The sequence below is a fragment of the Chrysemys picta genome, chromosome 7 (assembly GCF_011386835.1).
Source record: "Chrysemys picta bellii isolate R12L10 chromosome 7, ASM1138683v2, whole genome shotgun sequence".
NCBI classification, from domain to species: domain Eukaryota; kingdom Metazoa; phylum Chordata; order Testudines; family Emydidae; genus Chrysemys; species Chrysemys picta.
This window is the reverse complement of record NC_088797.1, coordinates 87,557,844-87,583,340: the sequence shown is the minus strand read 5'-3', so window position 1 is coordinate 87,583,340 and position 25,497 is coordinate 87,557,844. Positions and strand designations below refer to the sequence as shown.

At 41.5% G+C, this 25,497-nt stretch overlaps 2 protein-coding genes across 3 annotated transcripts in view; one reads left to right on the top strand and one right to left on the bottom strand.

Moving 5' to 3' along the window:
• The window catches only part of SGPL1 (sphingosine-1-phosphate lyase 1), a 46,365-nt gene extending 29,505 nt beyond the window's left edge, over positions 1–16,860 (top strand). For both annotated transcript variants that reach the window (XM_005281867.5, XM_042856885.2), the window contains 8 exons: positions 5,261–5,349; positions 6,706–6,811; positions 7,433–7,531; positions 8,555–8,704; positions 9,868–10,106; positions 11,396–11,542; positions 13,351–13,471; positions 13,592–16,860. In XM_005281867.5, coding sequence (XP_005281924.2) covers positions 5,261–5,349; positions 6,706–6,811; positions 7,433–7,531; positions 8,555–8,704; positions 9,868–10,106; positions 11,396–11,542; positions 13,351–13,471; positions 13,592–13,732 — 1,092 coding nt within the window. In that variant the 3' untranslated portion in view covers positions 13,733–16,860. The remainder of the gene's footprint in view (positions 1–5,260; positions 5,350–6,705; positions 6,812–7,432; positions 7,532–8,554; positions 8,705–9,867; positions 10,107–11,395; positions 11,543–13,350; positions 13,472–13,591) is intronic.
• On the bottom strand, positions 16,014–24,379 carry PCBD1 (pterin-4 alpha-carbinolamine dehydratase 1). Its single transcript, XM_005281866.4, has 4 exons — positions 24,241–24,379; positions 19,764–19,895; positions 19,205–19,285; positions 16,014–18,687 (listed from the first exon to the last, which is right to left on the bottom strand). Exons 1-4 carry the CDS (start codon positions 24,241–24,243, stop codon positions 18,589–18,591), a joined length of 315 nt encoding a protein of 104 aa, XP_005281923.1. The 5' UTR covers positions 24,244–24,379; the 3' UTR covers positions 16,014–18,588.
• Between the last annotated feature and the right edge of the window lie 1,118 nt (positions 24,380–25,497).

Genomic DNA, 25,497 nt, shown 5'->3' with positions numbered 1-25,497 from the left:
AGGTAAATAAAAATTTCACCAGCTGCTTCTCTCTTCATAACTAGAAAATAAATTATAAAAATGACAGCCCCCCAAATACCCCCTAATAAAAATACCAGCACATGTCCTTCCCCCTTCACTAAAGCCTGAGTAATTAAACGGGCCTTGCAGCATTCCCTGAAGCTCTGCAAATTGGGGTATAAGGCATAAGTTCTGCTGAGGTTCAAGCAGAAGGTTCCATGCCACAGTCAGGGAAGTGTTAAATTTGATGTGGAAATTACATACTACCTTGTTGAACAATTACCCAATATGCAAGGCCAGTGGGAGAGTTGAAATGGTTAGCCAGAAACTAATAAAATTGACCTAACCCTGTAATTAACTTCCTGAAACTAGCCTTGCAGGTATTGAGTTCCCCCAATGTACAAGACAGGTGCTTTGAAACAGCAGATTTCAAAAATGGAACTAGCAGTTTGTGACTAAGGGACCTCACGATCGTGCCTCACGATCCTGGGGAAGTGTCAGAGGTAAAGGAAGGCCCCAGAGAGGTGATGTGGAGGCCAGATGTTTTGAGCACATAGTGTGACAGACTGTCTCAAAGGGTTAGAAGTGGACCATGATTTCAAAACAGTAACTTCTAGGTAAGGTTTTGTACCTAAATATTTCATCAAGATTTCTGATGGCTCAAATAGTCATTCCAGAGAGTTGTGCCAAACAGTTAAGGAATATTTCTTCGAAGACTTTTCAGACTTGCATGTTTCCCCCCCACCTTCTGTTGTTCAGATTAACACCTAAGATCACTGTCTCTGAAGGGCCAGGGAAAAAGCATTTTTATCTGTGCCTTCGCTTTGTTTTTTCATGTATTTGACACTGCTGACCTTGTATGGGGCAGTCAGCTTTCCCTCTGTGTGACTCTTTCAGACTTTAAAAGAGAAACATTTGAGGCGGTGTGTGAGGCAACAAAATGAAGCAGACCATGGACAGCTGTAGTGCTTGAATCTACTTCTGTGATTTTTTTTTTTTTAAACAAATTTGAGTAGTCTGAAAGTTGTTGTCCCTTTTTAATGTATTAAGTCTCTGATTTACTTTTATTCCACTTACAGTCTTGTACTTTAAAATATACATTTGCTCCTGAAATTGTTGGCCATAACTGCTGTTTTTGAGACATATAGTCTGGCCATGTCTGGAGACATTACTGTCTGGTTTCTTTCATTCTGGATGAGGTGACCACTGTTGTTACTAATCTGAATTGGGACTGTTGATACAATTTCAGTAATGCCCCCTCAGTGGTCTATTAAGGCATGTGGAACATATTGGATAAACATAGTAAAAATTCAGTGTCCAGAGTGCTGGGGAATATATAGGAACAGGTTTTTGTTTCTGTAACTGCTTTCCACTGAGGTCAAATTTATTTCCTTGTTACTCTAGAACTGGATTTCTCTCAGGATTTCTTATTTCTTAATCATGTATGACTTCTTGCAGCATTTTGAATGATACTTATGCCTTGGACGAGTGTAAAAACAAAATAGAGTAAATTATCAGTGTAGTGAATGTTAAATTAGATGCACAACTTTCATTATTTATGGGAGTTGTCTTCATTCTGGACACGTTCCTAAAACTGTTCACCTTATGTTTAAATACTACTATTGCTAATCCCTTGTAGGAGTTTTCAACTCACCTTTTCCCCCCTGAATTACTTTTTACGATGATGCTCATCTTTCTGGAAATATTTCAAGCTAGCCTTTTCCAAAAGGAAAACGTGTTTCCAGTTTTTTCTTAATCAGTTCTCTTTTTTGCGGCCCTTAATTTTAGGGGGCAGTAACAAGAGACTCCAGATGGAGGCTTACAATCAGTTCTGAATCATGTAATGTTCACTGCATAGTCTGGGGATTTCTTTCTCCTATGATGTGGAGTGGAATTGGATTCTCAACGGCAAGCTTTCTCTTTTTGTAGACGTCCTTCTGAGAATGTTTATGGATTTCCCCTGTAATTCCAGTGAAGAGGGGATTTTCCATGTAACTTCAGTTAATGAATTTCCTCACCCCCCCCCCCCCCCCGTTAGTCAGCAAAATCCATGACATTTTAAAGACTAACACCTGGTTTGAGTGCAGTGTCATTGAGGAGAATGGAGCACTTTAAAAAAAAAAAAAAAAAACCCTCTCCATTCCTGTTTCTCCTCGTGCCCACCCTGTCCTCAGCTGGAGACAAGCAGTCAACTCGGAGCTCTTGCTGACTTCTGTGTGCACATGCTTTTGCTACCATAAAGTCTTGGTGTTTTTTCTCTTTAAAGCTTTGCCTGTGTCTTTCTTAAGTTATTTGCCTAAAGTATGTACATGAGGCAGAAAGAGGAAAGAAAATGAGTCACCCCTGTATCTTCTCTAAAACTTGGCATGTTTGTTACTTCTGCCATTCTCCTAATTTCCAGTGCTTTGAACTTTTGTCAGGTAGCTAGCTTCACGTTGGAAGTCGGCTTTTAAACGTGAAATGTGAGCACCATTCTTGTGGACCTAGACTTGCCCTTTTGCAGGTCTGTGGGTTTTATCTACCAATGATGAGACTGGATCACCTTGTGAGGTGTAAGTAGTGGGATTGACAGGAGGTTGGCTTGTAGCGGCCTTGTGTGATGCTGCCACCATGGAATAGCTGTGCACTGGATTTTGGTGTACATGCTTCCCCAGCAACAAACTACAATTTGTTGATATCATTCATGGGGCTAGTACAACCTGGAAAATCAAGGATTTTTTGCCAGCTTTGTCTCCCATCTCTAAAGGTTTTATTTCCTAGTCAACAATTAAACTCTGGAATCCACAATTCTGCGAAAGGCATTAAGATAGGGGTTGGATGGGTTTCTTCTTTTTAATGCAGAGGTAAATGGAAAAGGGATATGTTTAGGGTGGTGGTTCATAGTAACTTGTAAGGACCCATAAGCTTTCATTCCCTTGACAAAGAGACAAGGATAGAATCTAACTCTGGTTAAACATCACATTTTCACTTTTAAACGCTAACTTCAGATGTATAAAGAGGTACTTTGAAGTTCTGAGGGAATTCATAAGGAAACAACTGACACAGTTTTAGAAAGGGTGGAGGGATTCTGTTCTTTCTTATCCTCCATTTCCCAAAACACACTCCTGTTCTTGATTTTTGCATGTGCTTTTCTGTACTGGCTTCTGAAACTAGAGTACTAGGGTAAGAAAAACGCAAAAGCAGTGTCTGATTTTAATCCTTTCAACTTCTGTTACTGTTGACTTTCCTTTGAAGGGAGCAGAGAGAAATATCTAAGAAGGCTGTGAGCTGGTGCTGAATCACCCTACATTGGCCAGTTGCCTAGCTCACCGCAGACACTAGAGGAAGAGAGATCCTATGACATGATTCAGGTCTTGTGTACACAAGAAATGGTCTGCCAATATAACTATATACTGGCATATCCTCCTAGTGGAGGCACAGCTTATACCAGCAAAAAAGTGCTTTTGCTGATCTAGTTTATAACAGTTCCCCAAACAAAATAAGCTTTATTGGCAAAAGGATGTTCTCACTGGTATATCTGCATCTACACTAGGTCTTCTGCTGGTATAGCTATGTTGGTTAGGATCATAGAAAACCTTTAACACCCATATCTGACTAGCTGTGCTGACAGAAATCTTAAGGACTCTGTGGCTGGCATATCGGGTGCAACAAGCTAAACTTCACAGCAAATAGGTTTCTGCTCAGTTTGTCAGTGGGGGTGTTGTCCCGAAGGTGAAGGAGAGGCTGAAGCAAGATTGGGAGTTCCTCAGCGAAGCACCAGGATCTGGTAGCGTAAACCACTTAGCATCTAATAATATAAATGGAAGATTGTGGTAAATAAGTAGCAGAATGTAGGTGTTTCAATAAATAAGTCATGTTCATTTAAATACCACCAACTAATAATAAAGAGGAACAATTCTGTTAGTATTATACTACATTAAGTAGGGAGGTCTCCAAATGTGTCAGCAGTCCCCGCTTCTCCCACCTCTCCACCCCCCCCTACAAAAAAAAAAAAGGTTAAGGGCTTGGAGAAGAATTTGGGAATGACTGACGTGGCTTATAAAACATGTTTATAATATTCCTGCCACCACCTGCTTGCTTAACAATAAATACAGCGGTTTCCCCCTCCCAATTTGAAGCTCTGTTACCTCAAGCCTTTCGGTTGCTGCTTTTGCAAATTATGAAGAGCACAGTTTGTTTTCAGATCCCTGGTGTGGATACGGCCTGAAGCAGCTGTTGCTGCTTGGCACAAAGAGCAGCAGGAATAAATACAGAGGGATTTTTTGTTTGTGACCTTTATTCATGATATCTGTATGTGTTTAGTCACTGTCACACATTCGCACTTCCACTTAGTTTTGCAGATGTTGCTTTTTGTGCTTTTGTAGCAGACCAGCAATACATCTTAAGGCATAAAAACATTGACCGTTACCTTTTTTCTGATTTACCTTATGTTAGTGGTGCTTGGATTGGCAAGCAGGGCTGATGATCCAAATATAAAGCTCTCCAAAGGCAATTTAATTATGAACATCTAGCCCAGTTAACTGGAACCTTTAGGCCACCCCTGACCCCAGGGTAGCAGTGACTTTATATGCAGCAGGTGATCAGCAAATAACAGCTTACAGTCTAAGATGAAAATTAAATGGTTAGTTTTTCTCACAAGAGCACCCTGGAATGTTCTCTTTAAAGCTTTGTCTATGCTTTTGCTCTCTCATACCTATGCCTCTATGCTCCAAAGTTAATGGAGGCAGAATCAACTGTATAGATAGCTGTAGTTACACAACAATTACTGGTCTGTATTAAACACTTTTCCCATATGATTAGCTCTTTCTCCTTTGTAAATAACTGAAGCACTCTAAAAAGCTCTTTGTGGCATTGGTGTTGGTGATATGAAGATCAGAAGTCTGTAGATTTTTGCTTTCCTGTATTGTGATCAAAAAAGCACCACTCAGGTGCGCTATTGCCCTTTGTAGTTTCATTTGTGATAAAACCATCTCTACCAACTTGTGAATGTGCAACCTATTCTGCCACCTGTCTTCAGAATGAAGACAACTTGTGTTTTAGATACACATTTTGTGTTGTGATGGTCCTCAAGCACTAGAAAGCTACTTTAATCTTTTCTTTGGTTTCCAGTTCACTTGTAGAACTGAGCCTTTCTTATGACGCTCTGGCCTGAAACCTCACTCAGAGCATTGGCATGTTAACCTCTCAACTCCTCCCTTCCCCTCCCACCCCTATTTCTGCAAATGTACTTTGTTTCATTTGTTTCTTCTATTCACAATAGATGACCTCTGGTGGGACTGAGAGCATTTTGATGGCCTGTAAAGCCTACAGGGATCTAGCCTACGAGAGAGGAATCAAGCACCCAGAAATGTATGTAACTACCTCCATGGCTTGTTTTTTCTTTCAATGATTTGTCTGATTTTATTGTTCCTGAAAAATGATCACCTCACAGCCCTGGCTTGGGGCAGGTGGTGTGCTGCATTCTTCTCTCATTTCTCTTAATCTCTTACGTCCCCCTCCATTCATTTGTTAACTTTGAGGGCCAAACCTAGGACAAAAACCCAAACTGAAAGAAATAATGCAAAATAGTACAGCAAGCTTTCAACAGTCTGAGATGACATTAACATGAACAGCATTGCTCATGATTCATCCCTTCTAATTTGAATTTGAATGTATATGTTCAGGGCATAGGCACACTTGAATCTAAAATTAGAGATAGGTGAGAAGCATCTCCACTTCTAAGCCCCAAAAGCTTTGCCAATACCTAAATGCTCGCCTACAAAACCCAGACCATTTCAGCTTTGGACCTCTCTGGAGCAGAGTTTAAAATGTGTTGGAGTTTTGATTTGCTCAAATAGGAGGGCTAGACTAAGACTACCAAAATACTTCTTGCATATGATTTTGAGCTGGAATTTGAAAGGCTATTGTATTGAGCACTACATCATCAAGCTCCAATGATTTCTTCTTCATACAGTGTGTACTCTTTTAAAGCTCATGAAGCAACAGTAAGCGTTTCTTTGGTAAATTGCTTGTGGAGGAAATATTATAATAGAGATAAGAACAGTGTTCTTTTGTCTGATTCCAAATTTCTAAGCCTGAAGGAAGGAGCTCTCTTCCTAACATTGTTGCAGACTGCTGAACAACTGTGAAGCATCATGAATCCAAGTTAATTCATCTTTGGTTAATCTTTCTGAGCCTTCAGTCACTGCCATCTATTGGATTTACTATAGATTGCATGTTACTTTCCTTTGGTGTACTTGCATCCCCACATGTTTGTATTCTGATGTGCTCCTGCAGAGCAAACCTCAGTGACATTGCACAATTTTCAACACTTTTTTTTATAAACAGGACTTCATTTTGGAAGAGATGAGAGAGCTTTATTTTAAAGAGCTGGAGAATGATGAGTTTTGTATTTACTTCATATAAGTCAATACAAAGAGAAATAGTCTTTTTGAAGCAGTTTCCTCTAACTATCCCTTTGATGTTTGAAGTGAATGGTGGAACATTGTATATTTTAGTTCAGAAAAGCACAGGGCCTGTGTGCCCAAAATAAGCTTTGGCCCGCATTTCCTGTTTTTTTAAATCGTGCCAATAGGCTGAGTATCCTGCCTGCAAGGGATAAGGTGTACAAATGCCTGCGGTATGAATTTTAGCTTGCACCTGGATAGGTATTCAAATTCAGCCTAAACATTCCTTGGTTGAAGTATTGCCTTTCCTTCTTTTCAGACTGGTTCCAATGAGTGTTCATGCAGCATTCGATAAAGCAGCTCATTATTTTGGACTGAAGATTGTGCACATACCGTTGACCAAGACCATGCAAGTGGATGTTCAGGTATTGCTCTTAGGCAGCACTAGACACCTCTTCTGTGGGAAACTTTCAATAGTGTTCCTGAAATAGCAGTCGTCTGCCCATCAGGGATGGGTTGATAGGTAGACATGGTGGTGATGAATCAGAAACAGCAAATAAAACTGTAGCAAAAATAATTGTTGCATTCTACACTGGGCCATGCTGTAAACAATTTAGATTTAAACTGTTCCCTTTGGCCTAGCACATTAATTTAGAATTGAATATATCCTTGTGTCTAGGCATTGCAGAAGCACTTTCAATTGGGTTTCAGACAAAATATTAGAAAACCTGGGATATAATCTTGAACTGACAGGGGCTGGGTTAATGGACTTAATTGGTCTCTTATGTCTATAATTGACGTGCTGAGTGTGCTACTTCATTACAACAGCTATGAAATTGAAGTGACAGGATACAGACTACTCTAGTTAGAGTTCTTACAGAAAGCAGAAATGAACACCCATCTACAGCCTGTGCACAAAGGTCTTCCTATATACACTGTTCATAAGCTCTTGTGTTTTGGTTTATCTTAAATCTAGTAGCTTCATTTTTTGGCAGGGTGGAAATTGGAAAATGGCATGTGATTATCTTCTGTCTTTAAATCTTCAGGCAATGAAAAGGGCTATTTCAAAGAACACTGCGATGCTGACCTGTTCAGCTCCCCAGTTCCCCCATGGAGTTATGGATCCAATTGAGGAGGTGGCAAAGGTAGAGTGCCCCTTGAAGTATGTGTTTGGAAGGGAAGAGGGGTTAAATAAAACTTGAATATTCTGGGCAAGTGTTTCCTTTGTAGAGAAGGATGTAAATGCAGAATTGTGACACTGCTGAATGAATCTGGTAGAAGGAGGAACAAGCTAGTGGGAAATAGAGCAACTGTTTTGAAGCAGATCAGCTGCTAATCAATAGTGATGAGGTTGGGAAGCAGTTGGGGGGGGGGGATTATAGGATTCTCAGGTTTTGGTATAATTTATTATAGATTAGTTTAAAACTTGCCCCAGTAGTGCAAGATTTAAGTATTTCAAATGACAACTTGAACTGTTTCATACAGTGATATGTCATGCTGATGAGGATTCTTGCAAAATTGCAAATTTTAAATGCATGCTTCTGTCTTCAAAAGTGGAATACACTGCCAGTCTCTTGTATCTTCCTTCTTCTGTTGCTGAAGATGCTTTATTGTCAGGCTATTTCACAATTGTTTGGCACTAGACTTCTTCACTGCAGGGCCAAGTCTGGGGAGAGCAGCAGGAGGTTGAGCTGGGGTGGGGGGTTGGAGGAGGAACAAGTTCATAAGTTCATGGTGGGAGGAGAGAATATTGGATACATTTTTGATTTATTTTTCACTTTATTTTTTATGTTACAAATCTGAGGGACTCTAATTTTTTTTTCTTAACGTGGACCACGGCCTAGTAGTGTATCGTGGACACCTCCTTCCATTCAAGTCACGTTACGTTCCTATGTCAATAACAGGACAAGTAATACATTTTTAGCAGTCTCATAGTGGATTTTTAAATCTAGAAGCAAGAAGAAACAACGTCATATGATCAGCCAGATCTTCTGGACCCCCCACCAAGTGCTCCACTGCTTGAGAATTGATGCAGATTCCTTCTGGAGATTCCAAACGTTGTCTCAAATGTGAAATACAAAATTAACTCAGCTGTCCCAAGAACTCTAATAAATTTACTTCTTTGGTTTTGCTTGAGTAACTAACTAGGACCTCTTGTCTCTGTTTAGCTGGCACTGAAGTATAGAATCCCCTTCCATGTGGATGCCTGTCTGGGTGGCTTCCTCATTGCTTTCATGGAGAAGGCAGGGTTTCCGCTACAGCGTCCATTTGACTTCCGTGTGGAAGGTGTGACTAGCATTTCTGCAGATACCCACAAGGTGAGAAGGAGAAGCCGTTGGGGATATCTATCTAATTAAATGGTATTGCTTGCACCAGATCCACTTTCTTTAAGAAATTATAAGAGACGGTTACACTTCAAAAGTGGAGTAGCCAGGCCTGCCATAATGGACATTCAAGGAAGAGTTCTAATGTCAACCCTGTCCTTGGCATTCCTATAGCACTTTGTATTGCTTCCATTGCATTCCACTAGAATTGAGCTAGGAGGAGGATGTGGCAGAAATACAACAGGAATAAAATTGTGTGTGGCTGTGGGAACTGCCAGGGAACCAACGCACATGAATGAGCATCTTAATGCTCTGTATTCTTGCTGGCATTAGGGGTTGATTTTTAGGCATCTGGAGTAACATTTTTCTGCCTGGGTGTGGTCCAATCGTACTGTGTTGCAACAGTATGTATTTAAACGTCCCCTTTTTTTTATGGACCCAAATTCCAAAGCAGGTAAGAACATCTCAGATTCACTGCTGAAGTTCAGAAAATATGTGCTTCATGATGGGTACAGTAAGTATTTAGCCCCCTTTTCAGCCCTGTTCCTTAACACAAAAAGAAGCTATCAATGAAAATAAAGGGCAGTCCATTTAGGATAAAGAGAGGAAATTCTGCTTTATGCAGTATTTCATCATTCTGTGTACTTTGTGTTTGAAGCTGGATTTGAACTCTTCTTTGTCCTCTGAAAATATATATATCTAGTACTTGTAATTAGTATATTTTTGTATATTGTCATATCTTGTAAATTCAACAGGTAGAACGAGAATGGACAATTTTATGACCCATAATACTATAGCTATGTACTAAATAAGGGGAATATACAACATCATGGTTCAGAGAATAAGTTGATTCCTTCCTGCTATGCTTTGGCATTTTTCCCCAGGCAGCCTGAGTGATTGGATCTCTGCCAGAGCTTGTCAAAATTTTTCTGGTGCCACCACTGTACCATAAAGTAGCATTGATATCCAGGAAAGGCAGGGGAAGGGGAGATGTTAAAATGAACTATTTCTATATTTGGATACTTCAGAACATGAGAGAGGGTGGGAATGTGGATGCCAGTAGTGCTTATCTAATGTGAACTTCAATTTATCTGTAGTCTTTTACCTGTGTATGTGCTCATACATACCCTTTGCCTGTCGTCGTGTCTCTCTTGCAGTATGGCTATGCCCCAAAAGGCTCTTCAGTGGTATTGTACAGTGACAAGAAATACAGGCACTATCAGTTCTTTGTTGCACCTGACTGGCAAGGGGGCATCTATGCCTCCCCCACCATTGCTGGCTCCAGACCTGGTGGCATCATTGCAGCTTGCTGGGCAACCCTGATGTACATGGGAGAAGATGGTTATGTTGAGGCTACTAAGAAGATCATTAGTACTGCACGGTTCATTGAATCAGGGTATGTTTTTTGGCTTTATTTTTGTCATCCCTCTTGAGCCTTTCTGGAGCTTAAACATAGAACCCCTCCCAAAATTCCTTAGCTCCCACCCTCCAGACTGAAGAAGCTAGAGCCCAAAGTCCAGTGTTACTCGATATGCTATGGGCTTATCCAAACACCGACTAGCCATAAGTTCGTGCAAAGGATGAGGGTGAGGAGGGGACCAGGTCTCTGACCACGAAGTTAGCAATAATGCCTTGGTTCAAACCCAACCCTTCCCTGCAACTTACAGTTTGGGGTGGGGGGAGGGGAAAAGGTGTAGGAATTTCTACCACACTGCTGTCCCTGAACCTTGCTTTGGGGGTGTTGTATTTTGTATCAGCCACTAGCTAATGGGTTATGAAATGTGAAACTTTCCACTCCACTGGCTGAAAGAAGGAGCAGCTGTTCTCTCTGAAGACAACCTTGGTGCTTTTTGGCCCCAAAGGGCTTGTGCTCTTTGCTACCCCACTCTCTTCACAGCCTCTATTTGTCCGAGCACTCTTGATTGTTGGTCTCATAGCTTTCCTGAGTGGTTAGCTGCAGCAGCAGCAGTGTAATTCTAGACAGTTTTGTTGCTACCATAGGATTTGTACTGATGCTTTTGGCAGCGCGATGAGCAGCAAGCACAGGCATTAAAGCTGTCTGTAGACTTACAACAGGAAAATAACATGGCATCTTTGTTCAGCAGGTTGCTGTTAACCATTTGAGCTAAACTTCTTTTTTAAATGAAAGGTTTAAATTTTCCAGAAACTAATGTCTTGCACCAGTAACGCATCCCATGGGTGTCTCGTGAGTGACCAAGTTGTTCCTGACTCTCCATAACATGCAACTTCCATAGTGAATTGGCTCCCCAATAAGAAGGCTTGAGGGCGGGGTGGGGAGGAAATGTCTGCCCTTCAGTAAACATTGTAAATACACAAGTTCATTTCCCCCACAAGAAGTGGCAGGGAGATAATCATCCTTATGTACCTGAGACTCTTGGGAAACATGATTGTTTTGGGTAAGTGGGGTTTGGATAATCTTGGTTCTATTCTGTTGGATTTATTAGGAACACTTGATAATGTAGATCACTAAATCTACCTTTTGTGGGCATGGGTTAAGTTTAGGCTAACTGGCTGTGTCCTAGTTACATACTGACTCCCTGAACTGTTTCCCATTCTTGAGGGATTTTGGTGCCATGGATACTGTCTGTATCTTTCACTCTATGCTCCAGTGCTAGTTATCTTCTATTACTATTGAGAAAATAAATTACTTTTAACTGTTTCAAGGTTGCGGAAAATTGACAACATCCAAATCTTTGGGAAACCTGAGGTGTCTGTCATCTCTATCGGATCAGATGTTTTTGATATCTATCGGCTGTCAAATTTGTTAAGCACTAGAGGATGGAACTTAAATGTCCTGCAGTTTCCGTCAAGGTGAGTTGACTGCCAAAATGGGAACTATTAATTTAGGCCAATTGTAGCCTAGCAGATGGACAAATACACCTGTGGTCAAGAAATGCCTTTAGATCCAGGAAGAGCAACTTTACAGCACTTCTTATAGCCAGTTCTCCCAACATCCCTGTGCAGGAGGTAGATAAGTAGCACCCTCACTTTACAGATGGAGGGAATCAAGTCAGAGAGGTGATGTGGCTACCCAAGGCCACACAGTGAGTCAGTGGCAGTCTGGATTAGAACTTGAGTTCCTGAAACCCAGTCACATCTATGTGTCTCTACACCATGTTGACTATCTGTCGAGATAGATCTCTGGTTTTCAGGAGATTGTAGTTGTCTACAGTTCTTAGCCAAGCGTCTCTGAAAGTAGACTTCTAAAATGTGTTCATAAAAAAACAACCACAACCAAACAAACTGCACAACACAGAGAAAAAAAACTCACCGAGGTGCAAAGTTGGAGGGGAACCTAAATTATGGTAGTTCCTAGAGTTTTCTGGAAGCCTAGAATGTTGCAAAATTTTGTGGGTTTCTACAATATGTAAATATTCCCATTTAGCCTACTGTGTTTGAACTGTCTGCATAGCCTGACTAAACAAAATGGTTGCTTTTTATGTCCTATGTATGAAATGGCCCCTCTTGCTTTGTCAAGAGTTGGTTATGCACATCTGCTAACAACTTGCATTTAGGCCTTGTCCTCACTGCTCATCAAAGCATGGACATTAAAATCTTAAGGAAGACAAGGCAGTTCATAGCTTGAACATGAGTTAGGTCAAGGTAAACGCTGGGCTTCCTACTACTCTCCACCTCAACCTGCTAATGTGTGAAAACTATAAACTGCCTTGTCCTTGCTAGTATTCTGTCTCACGTTAGTTAACATGTGTTGGCTAACACAAAGTAAGTACACACTTCCTAGTGAAAATGCACACTAATTACAGAGCATTTGAGGGTGCTTGTGTTAAAAGTTGATTACGTACAACAATCTGCTAGAACTTGGTGAGTATTTCCCAAAGGGTGGGGCACATGCCCCTCAAGGATGTGAAGCAGTACCTGAGTGGGGAGGCAAGGACAGACCTCTCACTTGTTCTCCAGATTCTCAGTTTGCAATTAAAAAAAAAATCGCTTTTAAAGAAAACCTTCAAAACATGAGGCTAAGGTAGAGGTGAGTTTGTAGAGAAGCTGAAACAATAGCTCTGAGGTGTGAGCTGCTCCATTCATTTCAATAGGTGCTAGCTCAGATACTAATAATAGTTATCAGAGTTGAGATTTTAAAATATTTCAAAGCATGTAAGAAAGTAGAGGGAAGTATATTATGAAGATCCACACAAGCATTTCCTAAAGTGTGTGTGTGTTGAGGGAAAGAATGAAAGATTAACTAGAGAAGGGTGGGATGTTGTAGTTACATGTATTAAGATGCGTGGGTCTTTAACATGTGGTGAGGTTACAGAGGGAGGTGTGACTGCCATTTCTGTAAAGAAGGGCTCAGCTTTCAAATGTCTGGGAAACACTGTTTAATGTGTATTCTCCCTGGATTTATTGTATTTGAAGGGGCAATAGCAGTGAGTTACCTGCTTTTCCTTTTTGAAAATCAATCAATCTGATTATTCTTTAGAACACCTACGTATGGGTGCTGGCAGGCCCAACGTGTTATATCTTAAATTTTCGAAGGGGCCTCATCAGTCAAGGGGAGTGGTATGACTTAAACCCTCCTAATTACTCTGAAAATGTAAGGAATAGTTTTCTGCCCTTTCCATTGTGAAATGGCTTAGCTTTCCTCTCCCCTTTGCTTGTAGCATCCATCTCTGCATTACGCTGTTGCACACAAAACCTGGCATTGCAGAACAATTCTTGGAGGATGTCAGAGACTGTGTCTTAGAGATCATGAAGGACCCTAAAGCCAAGACCACCGGCATGGTAAGGAGACCCTGTACAATAAGAGTGAAGTTGTATTGAAATGATTAAATCTCTAAATTCACACATCCCTGTTGGGATAGAGTTTTCCTGCATAATAATTTATTCATTTTTTAACCATAGGGTGCCATCTATGGAATGGCGCAGTCCATCCCAGACAGGAACATGGTATCAGAGATTTCTCATGCATACTTGGACTGCCTCTATAGCACAGACATCCCTTCCAGTGACAAACACATGAACGGTTCTCCTGGACACTCCTGAATGTAGTAACTGGTACTTTGCCAGCCAGCTCTGAGGTGGTATTCTGAATTCCTGGAGGAAGGAGATCATACTAAGCTACTGTCTTTGATCCTGCAAATGCAGGCGGCAGCTTTATCTACAGAACTTTCCTCCCCTTTCTCTTTGTCTCATTCCTCTACTTTCTGAAATCAACTTTTGAGTAATTTCAGCTGTCTTTGTCACTTCTCAATAGTTGGTTTAGTTTTAATTTTTCTATTGTATCACCGTAGTTAGCTACCAAGACTAGTCCTAAAAGTCTTGGGTGGAATGGCATTGTTATGGCAATTGAATGTCCATTCCACAACCCCCTAACTCCTCAGGTATTCTGTCTTTGTTTATTCTGTACTATTTTTTTTTTCCTGTAAGAAAAGCTGTGGATCTTTTATTTAGTGAATGCCCCACTAGGATTTGGGTTCTCTGTAATTGTCTGAAACATAGACATTGAGGCAACCTCCCCAGAAGTTGGAGGTAGAAAGTGAATTGAATCAAGTATTCAGTGACTCCTCCGTCGGTACTGCTAACTACTGTAGGAAACCGTGTTTAACAAATTGTGTGATGGGGGGGGGGAATTATATCTTGCTAACTCTGAACATGATAGTCTTTCCTTTATTGATTCACCAATCCAGTCTTTGAATTCTCTACATATGGAGATCCAGTTAGATACAGTTGTCAATTTATAGATAGTAATTTCTTTGGATGACTTTCTTAATGTAAGCAACTCTTCCTGAGCCTTGTATAAATTGCAATAGAAGTAGAAAATTAATTTTAAACCAAACGGGTAGGATAGGGGAAAGAGTCTGAAGGTACTTGGCAAGAACCACTCTTTATGCAGTATCATTGCTTTCCTGCCTCTTGTTCTAGAACTTTTACATTACCACCCATAATGCTGTTGTATCTTGCACAACTCTGGAGGAGAGCAAAATGATTATTTTATTGTATGTAACTTGAAGGTTTTGCACTATCCTAAAATGCTGCAGTGAAGTCAGTTGAGCCTTGCTCTGTGTAATGGCTTGGGATTTGTGCAAACATATGGCACCAAAGTTAACTTTTTTTACACCGTCGTTTAATATGAAGAGATGACTTTTGTAAAAGAAAGTAGTGGTTTCTGTGTGCTCTTTGCACTGACTCTTTTAAGGCACATTTTCAAAGGGCATTCACCAGTGTGCCTTGACACTGCTCCAGCTTTTCCTGAGACGTCAGGAAGAGTATGATGGATCAGCTGCTGACTGTGATGTGGCCATGGTCATCTCCTTATGGTACTATGTTGAAAATAATCCATAGCAAATTGGACTCAGGTACAGTACACTCCACCCTCAATGTAATAGTCTTATTGAGCCAAGTGTTTTCAGTGTTATAAAGGTGTTGATATAGTGCTGAGCGTGAGGTGTTATGGTGGGATCTAATTAATATTGAAAATATGAAGGTCTTGGTTCTGAGGAGGGGGGTCTCTATCAAGAATTAGCTTACTTTGTCCTTTATGCAGACTGCATTGAGTAGACTTGTAAAATGGTTGCAGCCCCCTAAACAAACTAGAAAAGCTTTTGATGCTAATCATTGGTGTAGTTAGCCCTGTAGAGCCTTATAATTAGGGTGGAGTGCATTTTCCAATACTCGTTCTTTTGATCCATTTCTGCATACTACTAGACACTTCAAATGCAAACAACTCTCACAAGAGGTGGTTGTGTTATGCAGTGCTTCCTGGGGGGGGGGGGGGGGGAGAAATGCTGTAAATCTTAAAGGAGGGCCCCCTTCACCTCCAGTACTGGATTTGCTTGCATCCAAACTGCTCCTGAGTGACTCAACATGTCTGAAACACACACTTGCACAGTAGCTATGCAAAGTGAGAGTGAATTACGAGCCATTGCTAAAGCAAGCTTAGTGCTGTGTTCAAAGTCTGTGGATGAGGATATTCTCTTTTTAAAATATATCTACTATTCTGAACTCTGAGTCAATACAGCGTAGCCATCTTATAGATTTCAGTAAGATAAGGTGGGCACATGTCTACTTACTCAAAGAATTCTTTTCAGCCCTCTTCTTGAAACATTTAATTCAAATTGCCAGATACTCCATTTGTGTCTTGCTGACTTAGTCAACATGTATTGGACCTAATCATTTGCATCCTGCCATCTGAGGATCACTACATCTCTCACAGTATACTGTGCTTTGGAAAGGGATCTTCTGTATAAATTCCTGGCTATTTTGATAGTTGACTTCCAACCCAGACCTAAAAAAAGGGAAAAACAGTTCTAAAAAACCCTCTCCAATTCTCCTTACCTTCTTCCCCAGGAATTACATGGGGCTAACAAATCAGTGTTTCAATTCACTTTTTTTTTTTTTTTACATGTACTTGAAGAGGGGTTTGTCTCTGTGTACTCCATTCTGGGCTTCATGTACTGTTGATGCTTGTGACTCTTTGATTATGTTTTATGTACATTTGATCTATACTGTAAATGTAATCTGTTCTGCACACTGTATGTTACTAGTATGCAGTTTTTATTTCCCTTTGCCATTTTAATATAGAATCTGTATCTGCTTTATCATGCATACTGTTTTTAGAAAAATGGTGACATTAATACATTATTTACTGGGTTTTAAACTCTACAGGGTGGATTGTAATCTGAAACTTGATGGTACTTTTCTAGGGGCAGGAGGTTCTCAAAATATCAAATTCTATTTTCCTGTAAGAGTTTTTCAAACAAGGTATTTAAACACTGGCAATGTTTCAGGGTGGAAAGGAATTAATGTGCCTGTGAAGGGCTCACAAGGAAGGTAGCTGCTTGCAGATGTTTGACCTTTATTTGCCAAATGGAACACTATATCCTATGTAAAGTGTCAGGGTGCAGTGGATACTGCTGAGCCATTGATTCCATCTGCGCTTTCTTGATGCTTTCAAGAAGATTAAGATGCATATAATGAGACTATGACACACATTACATGTGCACCCATTGTTTTTAAGGGGCCTCCAGGGCAGGATTTGCTCTGATGGTGAGATTCTGTAACATTCACTCTCGCTTATTACTGGTTAAAACTCTGTAGACTGAAATTATTGAAGAGATGGTAAAATGCTGTAGTGGGGAGTCCTTTTTGTATTAAAATGGTTCACTTAATTATCCAAGCCCACTGTATTTATTGAAGAAGGGTTTTCTAAACCACTAGCCGGAATCCTTGGTGATCCAGCCATGATTTTGCAGGGAGGTGGTGTCTTTTCAGTGCTGGTACGTAGCCTAGGCCACCGCTCCTGGCTTGTGCGTTGGTGTGATTTCCTGTTCATTAATGTGAATTACAGCTTTGCAACTGCTTTTCTTCCTGCTGCTCAGATAAGGGCATTGACTCTGACTGCTCTTAACGTGTGGTGTTTAAGGGTATTAAAGGAAGGCTATATTAAGGAGCTGTGGATTTTCTATAGTGAATTCTGGCGTTAGACAAATATAAGGGTTAGACCTGAGTCAGCCACTTGTTAGAGCTCCTCTTAGACTGTTGGTCTTGTGGTTTTTGCCCTGACAAAATCAGATACCCATGTTATTGCATCCATGAGAGGTGACGGTACTACAGTGCCAAAATACCTTTTAGGGGAAGTCTATGCTGGAATAAAAGTCTCCCCCCACTCACAGGGTCCCAGAGCTTGGACAGCAGCACCTGAACACGATCATCTACACAGCAGTTTTACAGCCCTGCAGCCGGAGCCCCACCAGCCTGAGTCAGCTGAGCCGGGCCAGCCATGGGATTTAACTGCTGTGTAGACGTACCCTTAGAGTCAAACTGCTTTCATCATACTCTGGCTTAAAGGCAGAGTGCCTTTCTACTTAACACTGCACTGTGCTCTTTTACATGTTCTCCTGTTTTTTGAAGTCCTACCATACCCACAGTACAATCTTGAATACTGACTCTTCAAACCCTGTGAGCCAAGGATACCTTTCCCTATTTAGAATGATTGGATATTTATTACTACTAGCTTTACCAGCTCCGTTTCATGGATGTCCCCTTCTGGACCCTGTTTTTTGACCACTTTTCTTTGCGGTAGAGACGTTTAAAAGCACATGCAACTGCTCCAGAAGTTAGTTATGCCTCAGGAAGGCTTCCCCATGCAATGACCTGGAGACATGTGGAGTGAATTACAGGAGGAATGGGAGGAGAGAGTAAATATGAATAACTTGCTTAGTTTTTTCAACTTAGTTTGTTCAGTCAAAACTATGCAGTGAATGCTCCCTTCAAACTGACAACTGGTATGTTATGAGAACTTTATTGTAAACACTTAGATATTTTCAGCTGACATTCCTGGCTCCCAGCTCTGTATTATGGCCAGTTGCAACACAGGTAACCCCACATACCTCATATAATACTATTTGAACAAAGCTTACAAATGTAACCAAACTGCACATCACAGATACTGGTCTGCTAACAGAAGAGACCAGGGGACATAGGCTTCACTGTAGACAAAACAGTATAATTGTAAAGTAAGAAGCAAGCACACAACTGTCTGGGTAACAATAAACTCAAACTGCTTGCACTGACAGTTGTATAATATTACTCTCTTCCGCTAAAGGCCAGATATACCAAAAGTGCCAGAGGTCAAGCAATTTTACACTGGTAGTCACTGGACCAAAAAATAAGGCAGCTTTCGTCCTGGTGACTGAAAAGTAGGAAATATTTTTACGCTAGGGCAGCTTATTCCCTCTGAAACTTTGAGCTGTGGTGGAAGAGGAGCCAAGCATAGCATTGTCTTCTGCCTGGATCAGGAACTGCGTGGAACCAGCAAATGGTTCTAACTACAGTTTTAAGAATGAGAGAGGAGATGGTGGCTGTTCAGCCAATTCAGGCTTATGTACTCCCAGCCTCGTTCAAGACAGAGAAGCTGCAACTTGCTCTATGAAACTGGCCAAATTGATATCCCGCTCGGATAAGCCTGCACACTCGTGTGTGCTCAGGATAATGTGAACCTAAAACAAAACAAAAATACTTGCAGTTGATGGAAAGAGCAGCCATATTCTAAACTTAGACAACCATTTACAATGTTGGTATATCTGAAGTAGTGTTAAGTACTTCCATTACTTTTCCCCCAGCAGTATCCATAAAATCTCTAATAGTGGGACAGCAGAAACAAGAGATGGGTGCAAACTTCATGGCACTCCAACTTTTGTGAGTTGGATCCACCACTAGAGCTTCATGGTGATGCTACAATACTATTAATGGGGATAGGCATGATTTATACAATTGTCTGACAGAGTGCAAAAATATCTTGCCTCGCTACATGTAAACAACCTCCTCACTCTTAACAGAAGGAACTGCTAAGCATTATCTATTTGTACTGCCATAGCACCTAAGGGCCTGAGTCATGGCCCAGCATCCCATCCTCCTAAGTGCCCTACAAACAGAAAATGTTATACTGTTTATCCGTTGTCAAACCTGAAGCACCTTCCATGTTATGAGATCTAATCGCTCACTGCCATCCTTTACCTTGCTGTAAACGTTGAACCATTCAGGGTGGTGGTCCAGTTTTTCTGCCTGCAAAGCGACTCTGGTCATGAATCCAAAGGCCTGCCCAGAAGGAACAAAAGACAAGTTAGTTGGAAGCCAACTGTAATGGTGGCTCACAATTATTTATAGTTGGCATGTCCTTGATGGGAATTCCTTTCCTTTTTGGGAATCCAGGCAAACACAAAACTTGCCTAACACTACATTGCCTTTGCCTAAGATTTCCACAGACGTCCACCTCTCTGTGTGGGAAAAGTTCTGCAAAAAACACTGACTGACTCGTTGAGTAGTTGGATGTCTTCAGTAATCGATGCTCTTACTCAGCCAGAAGCTTATGAACTGGATGCAGGAATTACTGGGTTAGATTCTATGGCCTGTGTTATGCAAGTATTCAGAACAGATGAGAATGGTCTCTTCTGGTCTAAACATCTATGAACAGAGGAAAACAGTTTGTTTAAAATAAGCATTAACTTCCTGGATGGGATCCCTAAACTGACGTGCAGACCACTGGCAGTATGGACGTAGGTGTCAGTTTCTGTACCCGACTGAAGTCCTTGAAATGGAACTCTTTGAAGATGGCATCTCTCCCTTCCACCTCATTCCATCCTACAGCTTTCAGGTTTGGCAGCAGTTGCTCCCTCTCATCAGTGCTCAACCTGTGGGCTTTTCCTGCCTAGGAGAGAAATAAAAAGTAGAAGAATGGACCAAGAAGACACAGGCTGTTGACGTTTGCTTGAGCAGAAGTAATGCTTCCTTTCTCTGAGTAAATAGAAAGTGGGTGCTCAAATCAGTGAGGCATAGATAAAGTATACATGCAATGAGGCTTTCCTTACTTCTGTCATGAGCTGAAGCACCCACCTAGTAACTTAAGCCCCTTAGGCTATTTTACGGTTACCAATGCTTATTGGTCACGACCTGCAGCACTCCAGTGCTGTGCTTGCCTTCACCATGTACTACAAACTGGGCTAAAATGAGTGATGGCTGTATGATGTGAACCATCTCTGCTATGTACTGCTGAGAAGCTCCCAAACAAGTATACTTTAAACTTCAACTAATACTAAAACTAAATTATTCAGAGGGATAGATATTTACGAGTTCTGTGTAACTGAAACATTTCCAGAAGGCAAGAAAAGGGCAATCCAGCATTCTCCACAAAAGGAGCTATCTGGACTGCAGCTTTGGTACGGAATGCCCCTTTCAAAGTTAGGGGAGGGAATCCTCAAATTAACCAAGATTTATTTACTTTGAAAGCTGGCTGCAATATGCCATCCTACCCAAACTGCAGTGTTTTCCTTCCAGGAGGGTATAGGAAAAGTTGCATGAATGGACAAACCATTTCATAGTAACAGATTTATTGCTCTGTTAATGTTTAAGCAACTGCTTTCCCCACTTTGCTGTCCCTGGATGTCTTTGGATCTTGGGAGGAACATTTTGCGATTGGTCAGATTAAACCAGTGCTTAAACTTTTCCATATTATGTGCCTACATTACAGCAGAAGTTTCAGAACACCTCTTCCATCTAACCACTAAATAAAGGGAGGCTATTTGTGACCCAAAATTGAGAGGGAGGAGTGATTATTTTGCATTGTCTTTAATTATTGTTGGCTAGAGCTGTTCCTGTTATAGTTTTTTAGAATACTACCATTCTTCATGACTCAGTTTTACAACACATCACGCTTGGGTGGAGTAAGTCAGCCAAGATAAACTGGAGCATGATTCAGTTTAAGATGAGCATAACTGGATAAGTGGGAGTTGCCCAATAGCACCTATCCTGGGCCTATTGAAGAGGGCAGGAGCAATAGGTGAGCTGGTGTCAGAGCCTTATTTCAGCAACACAAATCCTTGCAGATTAGATGACGCTCTGTTTTATAATGGGCCTTTTAAAAATCCTAGCTTCACTGGGGCTGAAGTTGATGTATTTTTGGAATTGCATACACACACACTTATGTGGAATCTTAAATGGTGAATAGCCAGGATGCCTTGGAAGTCTGACTTTTGATAGCTGCTTAAAATGATGCATTTTGTGTGGTGCTACTTTGAGCGTGTTATTCAATCTAAACTCCCCTCTGTCGTCTTAGTCTTTGGTCAGTTATACTAGTATTTATTTTCTGAAACATCTGGACAAAGAAATAGAACCATGGTTTTCTCTGATTCAGGTAGTCTGAGGATGCAGAGCCCAAAAGGCTGGTCATTGAGCAGATACTATTTCTCTAGTATTGTGGGTTTCTCTTTTTGTGTGTGTGTTTTGGGGAAAGGGGGGGGGGGGTTGTGCTCCACAAGCCATTCTGTATGGAAACTCTGAATGCCCATGTTTAAGCACACTGAACTATAATTACACATGTAGGCAAAGGCACACTATAATCCTCTGCTAGACAGGATTTATCATAAATGTACCCACTAACCAGTTATGATGAGGTACAGGTATGTGTGCCCTATAGTGACACCTAAACTTAAGTTAAAACCAGTGGATGGGCTCTGGATAAACTGTATCCGAGAGATGCAAGATGAAACACTAGGTTAAATGTGATGCTACTGAATTTTTCTCTTGAGATACAGATCAATGTCAGGTATAATTTAAGGTGTGTGATTCATTCAAAGTGTATTTTGTGAAAGCATTCCTTGTACCTGTCTACCAACAAGCTAATTCTAAACACCCTCCCTGCTCACAGAAGTATTACTTTTTAATGGTATCCCTGTATTTCTGTTGCTCACTTCAGCCCTGTCCCCCATCAGGCTGCTTTGTTGTGTGATCTGAGGCAGAGATTTTTTTTTTTATTAAAGATGCAGTGTAAACACCGCTCAGCACAGTAAAACCTCAGCCAATGCCCTTTGTGTGATCTCCAGATAAGCTTATTCTAGGTATCTTAGCAACCAGGATAAAGCGGGGTGGAAGCTGACTTACCATAACGCCATCAGAACCAGACACTTTCTCCTGTGTGGCATAGACACTAGCTAGAAGGGAAAAGCTGTTAACACACCCCATATGCTGCATGTTTGTGAGTGAGGCGGGGGGAGAATCACTTAGGTTATTTCAACACTTTGAAATGTTTTCTGGCTGCCCGGTAATCTAGAGGTTAGGGCTCCAGGCTGCCATGCAAGAGTGCAAGTACGATTCCTCCAAATTGACTTGCAACAGCAGAGGAAGAACAGTCTGGCCAGTGTGTGGCTCTGATTAGGCTATTGCTTTCCTCTTGGTGTGCTATAAAATGGCTAGAGCCACCTGAATGCCTGAACAGGTTAACAGTCCAGCCACTGTCACGATGGAAGTGCGTCAGGCTTCTAGGCAAGCAGTACAGGGGGGAGGGACACTGATGAAAACAAGATAAGCTAGTGATGACTAAGCAGGGGACAGGTGTACTTTCCCCTTTATTATGGGAACATGACCCTTATGGTCTCCTCACGCATGCGTCCCCTCCCCCACTGTGCAACGGTCTCTTACAAAACAGCAGCTGTTGTAACAGAAACTGCATCACCATAAAATGCACTGTGGTGGCTGTAGGATGACAGGCCCTCAGTTCTGCAGGTACGTCCTAGCTGCCTATACTGCAATGAACCGTGGTCCTGTTCCAACCTGATTGGCTGACTTTCCCATGGGCTACTAGTGTATCCGAGCCTGGCCGTTCTCCCTCCACCTGTGACTCTGGCTCAAGCTGCTTCTGCACTGGAGCTTCACTTCCCTATTGAATTAAGAGTGTAATGAAGCCATGGGATTTTCTAAATCCCAGCTTCACAAGTGGGAGTACCCCAGACACAATTGCATGCCCGAGTAGCTCAAAGCCAGCGTGAGGGGCCATAGCAGGTTTGGGCAAAGAGGCAAAACAGTAAAGCCGGCCTCCCTCATCAAGGCTAGAACTTGCTATAGGATAGGGCATAGCCTTACGTCAGTCCCAGTAATCTTTAGCTTCTGAATCCTCTTGCTGCCTCCCATCATGACAGGCACACAAACTTGCCCTCCTCCCAGTTACCAAAGCTGCCTGAGTTCTCTAAACCCAAATGCTCCTGTGCAGCCTCCTCTCCCCCTTGGACAGTATTAGAAGTGTCCTAGTTTTCTGTCCTGAAGTCTGGCCCCACGAGGCTGCTTCTTTGTCAGTACTGCCAGCTAATGCCTTCCACATGCTCTCACTGGTTAAAACATGTTTCCCATTACAGCTAATTTAATAAATCTTAAAATGTTTTGCTGGATTTTCCAGCAGCCATGTTGTTGTTTGTTCCTGTCCGAAACAGCAGACTTGCCATACAATGGTGCACAGAAACCAACTCGACTAGTCTTTGCAATTTCATCTGAACCATAAAAAAAAAAAAAAAATTGCCATACACAAATCCAGCAATTTCCTTTTAGAGTTTGCTTGGTGCTTATGAAAGTGAGAAGCTGCTATTATTGGCTAGAGGTAGATATATTGCAAGCAGGGCTGCAAATGACCAATGTGACCAAAGCAGTGCATCTCAACCCTGACATGCAGCATCCTCTGCTATTGTAGTGCTCTGCCTATTCCCCTTAGCCCTGATCTGCAATTTCTGTTATTCTAAGCCTGGGATCCCATGGAGCTCTGTTAATAAGATACAAGTCCAACCTGCAGCATCCCTGCTTTAGCTGTACCAGAGCCCTGGCCCTATGCATCTGGGAAAAAATGCAAACGTTTTCTATGCAAGAGTCAGTGGGACTATATAGTGAACCAAGCGGTGTTATAAATTTGTACCAATGTGGTTCACAAGATAGAGTGATTGCAGTGGATGTTGCATCTCTGATGGAGTGTTAATGGGGACTATTCATATTTGTAACTGCTTTGCAGAAAGGGAAGCCCAACAACACCCCCCGAGAGATTCCCATTGGTGAACACCCACTTAAGACTGGAGTAGCTGCCTATAGGTTGCCTGGGTTAGTCATTACTAAAGAATAAAGCTTTGTTCTTTTCTCCCTCCTCTTGTACAATAGAGCAGCTGGCTTAAACCTTTCTGCCTTTCCAAATAGCATAGCTGTTACTTGCAAAGCAAAGTCTGGCCTTCGAAGCCGTGACTTACCATGGCTGTAGATTGCCTGTGGACTCAGTAACTGGTATTCAGATGCAGCAAATGCATGTGTGTATATATACGAAAGACCAGATGAGCAACAGGCAGAGGCACAGCTTGTGTCTGAGCTCTTCTTGCAGATGGTAAGGCGGAGGGGGAGGGGGGAGAGAGGAGGCGTGGCAAGTGTTTTAAATCCACCCACTACAAACAGCTGTAACTGTTGCCCAGGTCCTAATGATTTACCAATAGTAGAATCAAAGGGCAGAGATTGCTTGTTTTCTGCCGCACTCTGTCATGGACACAGCAGGACCTATTGGCTGTCTATTAAGGTATGCTAAAATTGCTCTGTGTTTGCATCTGTTTTATGTAGAAGCATCAACGGTCTGTGTCCACCTTTCCTTTCGCAGATGGAGACTAACCGTTTCTGCCATCCCGGGCGCCTTGCTGAAGCAAGAACAGGATAATGATTAAAATAGAAAGCTTACATGTACAGTTGCTGGTGGGGATACATTTGATTACATAAGAGGGTTGTTCGACTGATCACAAGATGGTGTGATAACATTTTATTTACCCTTCCCTCCTGGGATTGCACAATACAGTTTCTGAAAATTAACACAAATGAAAACTTCAGGGGTGAGGGTTCAGATGGCAATAGGGGCCAACCTCTTTAAAAACATGTAAATAAGTTAAGGGAAGAGTCTGCAGGGTGAATAACACACATCCATAAGGCATTCACTTCTATCACCAATAGAGACTGAAATTATATGCACTCAACTTCATCCCACTAGTGATCTCAACAGATCCTTCATGGCAACCTCAAATGCTCTTGTTTTGGCAGATCCACACACAAGAGTCTCACAATCTGTTCGTTTGGAAAGTTATTCTAACTCAATGTTGCTGAAGCCACGAAGGCTCTAATGAAATACAAATAAAAATAACAGTCTTGGAGTGTTATGTACAGCTCTGTGTATACTTATTGCGCAGTTTTTCTAAAACAACATGCTTGGACAACTTAAAACACTTCCCTACCCTCCAAGTAAACTTGTGTGTGTGTGTTGGAAAAAGTAGAGCTTGAGTTAATCATTACATCACCCACTACTGAAATGCAGTCATTCCTGGTGTATAATGCTGCAAGTGTTTGACTGGATAAAGCAATGTTATATGATGATGTAGGCAAGAAATAAAGAATACAATATCCTATTAGATGGTAGTTTAAAACAAAATGGATTTGACCAAGGCTAAAATCTGGCTCTTGTGAAAAATGCAAAG